The 12577-nt window shown below is 44.6% G+C and overlaps 5 protein-coding genes across 5 annotated transcripts; 3 read left to right on the plus strand and 2 right to left on the minus strand.

The window, feature by feature from the left end:
* Window positions 1–48: 48 nt before the first annotated feature.
* Window positions 49–2689, plus strand: VTP01DRAFT_1502 (uncharacterized protein; the record flags this gene model as incomplete). The annotated part of the gene is made up of 12 exons (XM_069379860.1): window positions 49–168; window positions 230–429; window positions 493–610; window positions 686–869; window positions 931–1075; window positions 1138–1237; window positions 1298–1420; window positions 1486–1743; window positions 1818–1969; window positions 2027–2177; window positions 2239–2535; window positions 2603–2689. The coding sequence occupies 12 exons, from the start codon at window positions 49–51 to the stop codon at window positions 2687–2689; spliced, it is 1935 nt and encodes a 644-aa protein (XP_069237926.1).
* A 41-nt stretch (window positions 2690–2730) lies between these two features.
* VTP01DRAFT_1503 (uncharacterized protein) lies at window positions 2731–7600 on the minus strand (the record flags this gene model as incomplete). The annotated part of the gene is made up of 17 exons (XM_069379861.1): window positions 2731–3175; window positions 3230–3363; window positions 3423–3650; window positions 3703–3788; window positions 3840–3965; window positions 4022–4431; window positions 4488–4535; window positions 4587–4895; window positions 4948–5308; window positions 5383–5535; window positions 5588–5780; window positions 5835–6134; window positions 6189–6661; window positions 6711–6840; window positions 6899–7069; window positions 7147–7279; window positions 7338–7600. 17 exons carry the CDS (start codon window positions 7598–7600, stop codon window positions 2731–2733), a joined length of 3963 nt encoding a protein of 1320 aa, XP_069237927.1.
* A 192-nt stretch (window positions 7601–7792) lies between these two features.
* Window positions 7793–9940, minus strand: VTP01DRAFT_1504 (uncharacterized protein; the record flags this gene model as incomplete). The annotated part of the gene is made up of 1 exon (XM_069379862.1): window positions 7793–9940. One exon carries the CDS (start codon window positions 9938–9940, stop codon window positions 7793–7795), a length of 2148 nt encoding a protein of 715 aa, XP_069237928.1.
* Window positions 9941–10455: 515 nt separating this feature from the next.
* VTP01DRAFT_1505 (uncharacterized protein) lies at window positions 10456–11552 on the plus strand (the record flags this gene model as incomplete). The annotated part of the gene is made up of 4 exons (XM_069379863.1): window positions 10456–10537; window positions 10601–10767; window positions 10826–11227; window positions 11286–11552. The coding sequence occupies 4 exons, from the start codon at window positions 10456–10458 to the stop codon at window positions 11550–11552; spliced, it is 918 nt and encodes a 305-aa protein (XP_069237929.1).
* A 226-nt stretch (window positions 11553–11778) lies between these two features.
* Window positions 11779–12532, plus strand: VTP01DRAFT_1506 (uncharacterized protein; the record flags this gene model as incomplete). Its single annotated transcript, XM_069379864.1, has 3 exons — window positions 11779–11999; window positions 12059–12172; window positions 12235–12532. 3 exons carry the CDS (start codon window positions 11779–11781, stop codon window positions 12530–12532), a joined length of 633 nt encoding a protein of 210 aa, XP_069237930.1.
* Window positions 12533–12577: the final 45 nt, after the last annotated feature.

Below are 12577 nucleotides of genomic sequence, written 5' to 3' on the forward strand. Positions count from 1 at the left end.
TGGTCGTGTTGTATTTGTTGCGTCTGTCTTTTGCTTGTTCACAACTTTATGGAGAGACGGAAGGAAGAGCTAGAGAAGAAAAGACAAAAACTCGCAGAGCTTCGACGCGCTCGAGAAGAACGCCGGGCCATCCTTGAGAGCCAGACGAGTCAGTCCCATTCGTCGTCGGTAAGCTGATTGCGTTGCGACTCGGGCAATCAACTGTTCTGAATTTTGTGGATGGCATTAGACAAGCGGCAGCAGGGACAGAAAGGCTATCGATGACCTCGTAGCGCTCGTGTTGGGAGAACGTCCAGGAACGCCCGGTTCGACGACAGGCGGTGGTGGTGGTTCTTCTGACAAAGGATCAGACACCGGCTCAGAGTTCACTGCATCTCGACCAGCATCAACGAATTATGGGTACTCTGTCCCAGGCACACCCATCAGCGAGTAAGTTTGCGGTCTGTCTGACGCGTAAACCTAGTCGATCATATGCAAACTATTCGCTAGAAGCAATGGAAACCGGTCTTCAATAGCGTCGCAGACAGCAACCACGGCTCCCAGCACTGCACCGCGATATGTTGCTGAACTTTCAGAGTTCCAGACTGTTGTTGCTGATATACCGCCCCTGGTACGTAACGATCCAACAAATGAATAGATCGAAAAAAGTGCATACTTATATTAAATACAACAAACCGTATTTCAGGAACAAGTTGTATACAGCAAGGAGATCCAGACATCTGAAGGATCATTCGATGCACCGCAAAAGACAGAAGAGGAAATCAGAAAAGAGATCATGGAGGAGATCGAGCTGCTCGAGAAGCAGAGACAAGCACAACTTGAAGAAGAGCGGAAACGTGCAGAAATGGAAAAAGCAGAGGAGCATCCTGGTAATTCGATGAAAGCCAAGATAATCTGGAGCAGTTTGCTAAAACGCGACTGCGACGATAGACTTGACCGAGGAGGAGAAGAAGTTGATATTGACTTCGCCTGAATTCATAAACTTTGTCGACACTTCTACCAAATTTGTGGAACGAGCACTGAACGAGACCTACGATTTTATGAAAGATTATACCCTCGGCATTGATGTGAATAGGTACGGCAGTGCACACGCATCGATGATGTATATAAAGTGATGCCAACCAAATCCTCCTCCAGTGACGAAAGCAATGGAAAGCGTGTAAAATTCGTTTGCGACTTTTGGGACGAAAAATGGTCAAGAAATAGATCCGTGACAGATGTCAACTGGTCTTACAAGGTCGTATCACCACTGATTAAAGATGCACATGAAATCGCTCACGGAAAAATATATGTTTAGCATCCTGAGTTACTCGTGTCATCTTACAACAAGAACCCTGGTGCTTTGAACGAACCAGACGGCGTTGCTCTTGTATGGAACCTACATCTACTGGAGAGGCCTGAATTTGTGTTCCATTCCCAGGTACCTGCATGCTGTGCGACTCTGAACGATTTCAAATATCCTAATCATTACTGTAATTTGAACAGTCTGATGTACTAAGCGTCATGTTTAGCAAGTTCCATCCAAACTATGTTATCGGCGGCACTTACTCTGGACAGATTGTTTTGTGGGACACTCGAGCAAAATCTCTACCTGTGTTGAAAACGCCTTTATCAGCAGGTGGACATACCCATCCAGTTTATTCTCTTGAAATGGTCGGTACGCAAAATGCACACAACTTGATCACTGCCAGCACAGATGGTTTCGTCTGTTCTTGGCAACTGGATATGCTTGCACAGCCTCAGGTACTGCTCTGATAAAGATGCACATAGTGTATTGAAAAAGGAAAAACATGCTTACCTTGTAAACGGTATCTTAGGATTATTTGGAGTTGCTACATCCGTCACACAATAAGACGGACGAAGTATCCGTTACCTGTTTGGGATACCCTGACAATGAGACGGCCACATTCTGGGTCGGAACAGAAGAAGGCAACGTCTATCAAGCCAGCCGATACGATCAAGCCGGAAGGTAAGAAAGTAGAATCTTTTAAAGATAGAACACTCAAATTTATATTACCGAATGCAGCAAAGCCGGTATCAACCAAAATGATACATACCGAGGACACTACGGTGCTGTGACTGGTCTCCACTTCCATCCCCTGTTTGGCTCTGTAGACTTTTCTGATCTTTTCCTCACTTGCTCTGTGGACTGGACTGTCAAACTTTGGCGTGCAAAGGTAAGAAATAATGGGCAAGAGAGCGGGTGAGCATCGGCTGATGCAAGAGAGTTTTATCCAGTCTGCCTCAAAAACATCGACGCAACCGACCTCCATCACACCCCTTTATTCCTTTGAGCATGCAGACGACTATGTGTACGACGTAAAATGGTCGCCATCGCATCCAGCACTTTTCGGATCAGTTGACGGTGACGGCCGCTTCGATCTATGGAACTTGAATACGGATACAGAAGAACCTGCGGTTAGCACTTTGGTCGGCTCAGGCAGAGCTCTCAACAAACTCGCTTGGGACAAAGAAGGCAAGCGAACAGTTGTAGGATCTAGCGATGGTCGTGCATATGTATATGATATTGGCGAGGTGAGCCATTGACTGATATTCAGGGATTGCCATCACTGCAGAGCATTAATCTTTTCCTTTTAAACAGCTTGCACACCCCAAGCAGGAAGACTGGCATCTTTTACAAAAGAATATATCCGAAATGATTGCAAATCAGGAGAATCCTGCTAAATAAAGTGTTTTATACAATTATACGATTTTAATCCGTACAATGCTTCACAGCAAGTCTTTTAATCTCGAGAACACGTTGCGGCAAAGCGACGCGGAGCATAGCATCCCGTGCTTAAAGGCGACCGCGAATGGCTCGGTATTGTCTGCCCACATTTTGCCAGACAAATACCATGGTTGCGTTTCAGTATTGTCTTCCTCAAATATCCAAGAATCCATTGAATCCAGAGTCTCGTTAAATTTGGAGAACGCCGAAAACTTGAGCTGCTGAGCAACGCTAAATGGTTTGATCGTTGACTCAGACTTCAAGTTTGCGTCTTGTTGGGTATCGGATGCAGTCGTGGACTGTGCCACGTACGGCTGTGGTGGTGCAATGTTTTCTGCATTTTGGTTCACATCCGTTCGATTTTGTGACGAGTAAAGGATGTGGTTAAAAGCTGCGTCAGATACGCAGATCGTCTGCGGGTTTGTGAAGCGTATATCCAGAGCATGCCTTTTAACAGCAAAGTTGAGAATCACATCTAATGACTCTACAATTCAAACTTACATTGATGAGTAAACTATGCGCACCGATGTTGCTGAGCGCGGTATAATGGATACTTCTCCAATGGCTCCCTGTTGCATAAAGTCTTTTTCCATCTTTTCGAGACAAGCCATCAGGGGCAGAGTTTGGAATAGTTTCTAGCAGAGAGTATTTAGAAATCCAAACTTGTACTTGGTTCTGCATACTTTTCATGTACCTGTACAAAATACACCAGGTCCCGTTTCTCATTGAGCTCCTCTTGCAAAAATGATGCTATCCGCCAATGCGGATTACGATCACGGAAAACAGGAAGAGAAACTGGCTCACGGTTGTTATTTTCATAGTTATGTTTGGTTGTTTTTGCTACTGTCGTTGAAAATTGCACAATATATTGTCGTGTTCGTGATTTGGATGGTGCGTCCCATCGGATTGAGCATGTAAAATTCTGCTGAAGTCAGCAAAGCTATTAAAATGTCAAGATCTGCTTTGTGTGTTACCTTGGCATATTGGAATTTGAATTCCTGCGTATTGAAGGTATCAAATAATATCTCCTCTTTATATTTATCCAACCATTTGGATGATACTACAGAAATGGATTAGTAACAAGGAGTATAAAGACTTACAAAAGACATACCTTGGCGTGCCAGGTTAGCCATCATATAAATTCTTTCCCAGTCCGTCAGGAAACGGTCGATACAAGTATCAATTTCCGTATATGTGAAGGACAATACATTCGTAGTCTTATCCAACGATATGTGATCTATAGATACCATTGATTAAAAATTTGCTTTTCAAGGCTCATTTGTATATGCTTACCGCTGTTATCGCAGACCTGCACCGGAATATTCTTCCAATCAAATCTGTCCTGGATGACCACGAAGCATTCGCTTCGACCGCATGCCCACCAACCAGATGCTCGCATAACAACATCGTTTCGCATCTGTGGTAGCATTCGCGCCAGCCAAGGCCGTATATGCAAAGGAATATCTTTTGGAGTGCCGCCTCCTGTATGCTGTAATCTATCGTTTTCGACATTTCGTATTGCGCAGGTCTGCAAAAGGTCCTTTTGCGGTACACAAAGAACTTCCATTTTGCCTGCTGCCGGATGATTCACAACCTGAGCTTCAGCTGTGGGTAACGATTTTAGCAATGGTCTCGAGGTGTAGGAAAGGGAGGTCTTGAACTTTAGTAGCTGCAACTCGAGTTTTCGATTCGTAATGTACGCACTGCATGTCCTCTGCCGTAAGAAATTATTCCAAGTGACGGTTCAATGTTAACTTACCGGCATAACGAATCGAGTTTTGCCATAAATCGTAAATCAATTGAAAGGCTATGCAATACTTAGAAATGATCAAATAGTCAAAAGTACAGTGGGACCTACTTGTCGATAGCGTCTATCCTCTCATCAGCCTGTGTTTGCTGGTAAAATGCAGAAGTGTAACTTCCTGACAGAGTTCGCCGGCGCTTCTTCTTTGCTTCCTCCATAACAACGTCTTCGTCTGACGCTGGCATGGTTGATTCAGTGCTGTCTTGAAGCTCATGTCTCCGCCGTTTCCGTCCATCCGACAAAGTATCATCGTCTGTATGCTTGTGCTCAGCAGGGATGTAATGCTCCTGCCACATTTCATCGTAATTCACATGTATCAAGTCTGTGATGATTTGGAAAAGTCCATTCTGATCATAAGTTTTGCTAGAAAAAGTGTCAACATCTTTTTCTTTCTCGCAGAACCAGTGCCTCTTACTTTATGCAGCATAGCCATGAATGCACTTCGTTTCGCACAATAGCAATGACAAGGTACCAGTCTTCAAACTGTGCAAACTGCAAGAAAACGCAGTGGGAAGGATACATCGGTCGCATTTGTTGCTGTCCATACGGCGCTGTTTTGTTCTCAACAGGTTTTTGAATTGAAGGCAAATCACCGTAAAGCTTGACAAAGTCATCAGGCCGTAGAGACATTTGGGACGGTTGAAAAGGTTGCAAGCTCAACTGCTTTGCTAGAGATATGATTTCTCGGATCACTACCTCGGATCGTAGCCACAACAAGTGCTTTGCAATATTTGCTGGATCATTGTTTAACAATTCTTCCAACTCCCGCAGTTTCACTGGAGCAAGGGCAAAAAAAGAGACCTTAGTATATATTGTCTGGATCGTCCGTTTATGCTATTCGACTGCTTACCATCGCCTTCACCGAGCCTGAAACCAGCTTCTCGTACTTTAGTTCGACCCGTTCGCATATCAATGCTGATGCTTATGTAACGTCGGTGTCGGTATTGGACAATCAATGACGGTAAATCTTCAGAATCTGTCTTCAATGCATTGTTATCTGATTCTACATATAAACAATTAGATTTCGTTATGTCGCTAATTTTAACTGAACTTACTGTTGTCATCTTCACTCTTGGTTTCGTCATCTGATATCAGGTCCTCTATGCGGCATTCTCTTAGATAGAGGCCATTCTCGTTCAGGTAAGATTCTTGCGATCTAAGCAGATCTCGGATTTTGCTGATAATACACAGTGCATGATGCCGTGTTACATGGCGAAGCAATCGCTCAACGTTCAAATCAGAAGGTTTCTATGCATGTTTGTTAGGCAAAAATGTAGTTTGAGAAATAAAGCTCATACATACTAAAAGATCCGTGTCAGAATGCAGATTACGCGAACCGCCCCAGAATACATCCAAACTGTTCTTTGGATACTTCAAGGCAGTGTACACTTTTGTTCTGTCGGCGGCGTCGATGTTCATCAATGCGACGGAAGCTCCGAGACCAGACTTTTGGATAAGACCCTTTAGTTCGTCTCGTACAGCGATAGCAAAGTTAACCTCAGGCGAAAAAGGTCCAGTCGTCTTTTCGCTCTCATTGCTCACGGAAAGTTCAATTGTTGTGCTATTTTTCATACCTTCCGAGCTGCTTTTACCATCCTCCAGCTGCGTGGACGTTAAACTCTTTCTGGTATGAAACATGAAACTTCGTATATTTACCTGAGGATGAGCCCAATGCGCAGCTGCCGAGCCGCCTTCCCAGTATACGAGCGTCAGCTTCGATCTGGAGTTATCCATTTCCACTTTGAGTTGCTCCAACCATCGCGTGCGAGAAATCATTGTTGCTTGCATAAACATAATCTCAAGTTGCATGTTAAGACAGAATAAGTGCAAATAGTCGTACAAATTGATCAATGGGAAAAACAATGGTTTTTTGACATTTTCTGTCTGCGTGTCAGGTGCTGTAGGTTGTGGTGGTATCGGAGGAACGAGCTGCTGCTGCGCGCTTATCCTCAGGTTATGTCGCTGAATGTCATTAAGCTCAATGTCGACGTCGCCGGCGCCGCCACCAGCTGTTGATTTCACTAGTATTTCCAGTGATACTATCCACCATCGTCTTTCTTTGGGCGGCCCCATCAGAGTAAGGGCGACATTGAATTCGTCTTTGATCGAAAATGATATACGACCGCTTCCTAGGAGACGGTCAGCAGCAGCATTCGTTGACCCAGTCGGCAGACATACCGATCTCATAATTCTGCATGGGTGCTGGTAATACTTCGCTTGTCAAAATGCGCATTCGAATTACGTCGTTCATCTGCCTAAACGTTTCGAGTACTTCTTCATCCGTCAAAGGAGGAGGAGGAAGCATATCCTGATAAAACAGTTTCCAGTTAGTTCGATAACATACAATAACACACTATTGTTTATACCTTATACTTTGATGGCATCCTTTGATATGTGCCGGTAGTCAATACATCCACAGCGCTGAGAATGTCAAAGTTCCGTATCCTCGCTGCCGGCAGTTCCGAATGGATCTTGTGTAAATACATTGTGGTATCTCGAAATATTTGATTTTGATTTGCAAGAAATGCCATGATATTCTGTTTTCCCAATGCAGCCATATTGCGGGCACGATCAATTATTTCGTTCTGGAAAGGGGAGGAATTGATGATTCTACCTGGCACATTTGGATATCATCGGCGTTGTCCGCCCATTTTACGAGCACCTGCAGTTTCAACATCTGTTGGCGGAAAAAGGTCGCATAGTTCAGAATTTGGCGTTTCTTATCGACTTCGCTGCGCGATGGTAGCCTTTGGAAAGACAATGATAAGAAACGATGACAAGCTGCTGTGTATATCAAGAACATACGTGTCGGTCAGAGTCATTAGATCGGCGTGTGCTTTGCGGATTACTTTGCCAACCAGGAGCTGCAAAGGTACCATGCTCGCCATTTCGTTCGGCAGGACGATCTTTTCCTCTTTCGTGTTGCGATCTCCAGTATGCCCCTGTTTATCCGCAAGCACGGCCCCCACGAGCGCCTCCTTTCCATTGACGGTTTCCTCGTGTTTCACGTGTCCATTCGTCTGTGCTGTCTCATTACTGCTAAGGCCCGTTTGTGAGTCTGGCTGCATCGCTGTCGCTTCTGCCGGTAACTGCTGAAGGAGAGAGGGGCCGCGATGATAGAGAGAAGACCAAAGAGCCGCTTCTGAACCTTCATGACGTGATAAGTCCAATTCGGAGTTTATTCCCCAAAAAGCAAATACTCTTCTGCTCTGTTCTTTCTCTCGGACCCTGCAAAACGAAGAAAAAAAATCCTTTTGGGACTAAAGCTCTTCTTTATTTGAAAAGTACGCTGCCCCTAATACTCTTTTCAGGTGTCGAAGACCACGACCTTCGATTTGTGCTCCAGAGCTCTCATATCTCTGCAAATAATCCCGTGCTAGATCCGATCTGTTGGCGCGACTGGCTGCCCTCGTTAAGTACCAGGTGGTCCGTTCGTCGCCACGAATTCCCGTCTGTTGAAACCATTGTAGAAGCTCTTCTGCTTCGTACAGCTGATTATTGAATAGTGCGAGCCCGCGCATCCAAATGTTAAGTGTTACAGTAGTAAAAGGTATTCCTTTTCGTTGAGCCTCGTCTAAAAGATTATATGCCTTGATCAGAAGTCCAGGAGGTGCTGGGCGGTTCTGCATTTTGAGATTAAAATGCTGGATGAAGTAAGCATCCATCATGATATTATATACAACTGTTTGTGGTAGAAGGTCGCCGCGTTTCTCAATCACAGGACGCTCGTCAAGTTCCTTGATTATCAGCCGGAAAAGGCGCTCTGCAGACTTGAGATTAATGATACGGGACTTTGAAAGACTGTAAAGTAGAACAGCGTGCAGCGTTGGAGTCGATTGCAACCCGCGGCTGAGCATGTCTTCGTAAAGCTGAACTATAGCGTCGAGACCTTCCTTGGTATCTAGGTGGTGACGCACGTAGCCATGTATTAAAGTAGTGAAGGAAACCACATCGGGCCTGGGTATTGTTCCCTCATGCTTCGTCATGGCATGCAAGATTTTGTGCGCTTCATCGATCTGTCCTCGTTGACAAAGTGCATGAATGAGAATATTGTACGATACGAGGGTTACTGGCTCTCTATCTTGGTGAAAAATCCGCTCCAAAAGAAACAACGCCGTCTCTGTACGTTTATGTCGCAACAAAGCAACAATCGCCGGATGAAGCAATTCCTCGTAACCCTTGATTTCCACGTGTCTAGATATCGTCTCGAATGCCGTAACGATCCCTCGATGATGTTTGGCCGTAACAGCGGCTTCCAACAGGATCCGCAGTGTAATTGTATTGGCATGAACCGCTGGATCCATCTTGTTTACCCAATCGAGAACTTGATCCCACAGCCGGCGTCTCACTGCAAACTTCAAAAACGTATTGTACGTTGCTGGCGTTGGATCTATCCCTTGTTTCTTCATTTCTTCAAACACTGACGTCGCCCTTCGGAGGGCAATTTCGTTCCTTCCTCGCAATTGTGAGCGGATGAATATATTGTAAGTGGCAGGATCCGGAGAGACCCCTTTATCCATCATTGCTGCAACGATCTTATCGACATGGTGTCTCTGTCGTTCGCGGACGCATTCGTCTATTGCCTTGTTGTACATTCTAACCAACAACGTCTTTGAGAGATCGCCTGCGGTGGGAATAGCCGAAAGAAGAACGTTGTAATCTTTCACCGCTCTATATTTCTTTGTAACTGCGCCGTACAAGTGCAAAACCAATCTCTCGTCTTCTGGGTTGTTTGCCAAATGTTGGATCAGCTGATTCAGTTGATAATCGTCGAAAGAACGAAATAAATCGTCGAGAACGCCCCAGACGTGGCGGTTAGAGCTCTCGAGTTGTCGCCATGGTCGTACCAGTGAGATCAATTCATTCAACGGTAATCCTCCAATTTTGTCGTACAATTTTTGATATGTATCGCGATGAATGTCCACCGTTTTTGGAGAATTTATCAGCATCTCCAAAGCTCGAGATAGCTCCCGTTGTTGCAATAGTCTATTGAACTCGTCCGTATCAAAAGACACTGGTGCGCTTTCCAACCGAATAGAAGCATTCAGCGTCTTTTGTTCTGTTTCTTTTCCATGGTTGACAATCATGTCAAGGACATTTCGTGGGTATGTTAGCTCCTGCAAAGGTGTCGTCTTGCCATCTCTGTCGACAGAGTTCGGCACCGTGCGAGCGACAGAGCTTAAATTTCGGTATCTGTAGAGTTGGGAGTAAAGAGTTGTCGAGCGAGAATATATCTGCTGCGACCACTGAGACCGTGAAGGATGCTTCGCCGGCGTCGTATGCAGGGACCGGTTCACGATTGTAGGGGCAGCTGCTGTATTCTTAAGCAAGTGTAGAGTAGCTTGCAGCAGTCGAGCGTTCCGTGGAGCATTGTATCGGCTGTGGCAGAAGCAAGAGCAAAGTACCATCCCGTGCTCATGCTGTCACCGCAGAGGTTGCGTTTGGGACCGTGGCGACCCTGATGACAGCCACAATAAATACATGGCAGAAAAATTCAAAGACAGATCAGATAATGTGTGTTCGACACCGTGAAAGCTACATACTATGAATTGGGATTATTCGGTACAAACGAAAAACACAATACAATGATGTGGTGAAGGGGCAAGTGCATCGACATAAACGCATGTGATTCAACTTGTTTTATATATGAAAAATATAATGTATCGAAATTCGATGTAACTTACGTATATGTTGTCCCTGACGCAGTGTTAGCGAGGCAATTAGAAGACATCTGTATTATATATAGCGAGAATCAAGTTTGTTTTCAAAAACTTGGATCTGTAGACGGTTTTTGACAAGTGTCAAGTTGTTGGCCAGCATGATATTATGCTCAGGGATGGACAATTGATGCTGCTGTCTTTGAATTTTTCTCTCGTTATTTGGCTTGTGGCTGCAAAGGAAGTATTGCCGTACCTTCTCGAATATGACTGACGTAGAAATGACCGATGCGCCTGCCCAAGCGCCTGCGCCGAAAGCAAGCAACAAACGACACAGAAAAGACAAGCGTAAGCAATTCATCAACAAACTTAGTAAATCTTACAGTCAAATCTAACTTGGATCTGGATTAGCCTGGGATACCGACGACATTGATCATTGGAAGATTGAAGAATTCAAACCGGAACACAGCACCGGTCCATTCACAGAAGAATCCTCGTTTGCGACATTATTCCCACGATACCGAGAAAAATACTTGAAAGAAGTATGGCCGCTTGTTACCAAGGCTCTAGAGAAGCATGTAAGTTTGGTACAGATTGGTCTGTTAGCAACCGGAACTGACAGAATATCCTATGAAGGGCATTGCATGCGTTCTCGACTTGGTGGAAGGTAGCATGACGGTGAAGACGACACGTAAAGCATACGATCCATACGCAATTTTGAAAGCACGAGACTTGATAAAACTACTATCTCGAAGTGTACCTTTCGGCCAAGCAGTTAAAATTATGGAGGACGATGTAGCATGCGATATCATCAAAATTGGAGGCATTACTCGAAATAAGGCACGATTTGTCAAGCGACGACAGAGACTTATTGGTCCGAACGGCAACACTTTGAAAGCGATTGAATTGTTGACAAAATGCTACATGCTCGTTCAGGGCAACACCGTAGCGGCAATGGGACCGTACAAAGGCCTGAAAGAAATTCGCCGGATAGTCCTGGACTGCATGAAAAACATACACCCTATTTATCACATCAAGGTAAAACCTGCAATGGATTACAAAAATACAACAAGACATTCTAAATCTATGTGTGTAGGAACTCATGATTAAACGCGAGTTAGCCAAGGATCCCAAACTGGCTAACGAGAATTGGGACCGTTTCTTGCCGCACTTCAAGAAGAGACACGTAAAGAAGCCAAAGAAGAAGGTCGAAAAGAAGAAGGAAAAGAAAGAATACACACCATTCCCTCCTCCACAGCAGCCATCCAAGATCGATTTGCAGCTCGAGAGCGGCGAATACTTTTTGAAACAAAAGGAGAAGGAGGAGAAGAAGAAGAAAACGAAGAAGCAGCAAAAGGAATAATTAGCCAGATAGTACAGCGTGGTTCTATGTTGAAATGTAAAGCTCATGACACTGATATATCATCATTTTTCATTTCGTTGATCACTTTCCACACATAAAATTTTTTGAAGGCATTGATTTGGGAGATGTGCATGAATGCTCTGCCCCGATTTTGGGAAAAGTGGCTGAGAAAAAGTTGTGGAATTGTTCAGGCACATTCACCGTACACTTTCTCTTCCTCCTTACAATGGCCTCATACGAAAAGAAAACCAGCAATCGAAAGGGCAACAATCGCAAAAAAGGGCAAAAGTACCAAAACACTACAGCGTACAAGCACAACAAAAACTCGAAAAAGACCAGAGAGATCACTGCACTCCCGGTGTACGGCCTATGCCAGCGATGCACGGACGTGATTCTGTGGCGAAAGAAGTTTCGAAAATACAAGCCCTTGACAGCACCCAAGAAATGGTAAGTGCACAGTATGTTCCAATGGAAACTACATTTGTTTTCTAAATCATGCATTGCAGTACAAATTGCGAGCAAAAAGCAATTCGAGAAGCATACCATGTTCTGTGTAACAACTGCGCCAAAGAGAAGAAAGTGTGCGCCAAGTGCCTAGAAAGCAAAGAGATTATCACAAAGTAATGTTGCTTAGCGAGAATACCAAACCGGGTTGCTAACGATAATGTGATTCGCTGAACAGCAAAGAGGATATCAAGACGGAGCAGGATCTGGCAAAGGAGGAGCAAGAGCAGATGCGACTTTTGAAATTGTTACCTCTGCGGCAACAGCGCAGCTATCTTCGAAAACTCGAACGTGGCGACGAAGTGCCAGAACTCAAAGCCGAAGATTTCGAAGACAGCGATTTCGATTTCGGTAGCGATTTTGAGAATAGCGATGATGATTTTGACAGCGACGAAGAGGAAGAGAACGATGATGGTGAAGGGGATAGCGATGCGGAAGAACTCGAGGACCAAGTAAAGACAAAACTCAAAGTGTAAATCGCCGCATATACCCCTTGTTCAATACATGTTTTCTTATACATT

This window comes from Rhizomucor pusillus (assembly GCF_041956525.1).
Source record: "Rhizomucor pusillus strain CBS 183.67 unplaced genomic scaffold VTP01scaffold_11, whole genome shotgun sequence".
Taxonomy (NCBI): domain Eukaryota; kingdom Fungi; phylum Mucoromycota; class Mucoromycetes; order Mucorales; family Lichtheimiaceae; genus Rhizomucor; species Rhizomucor pusillus.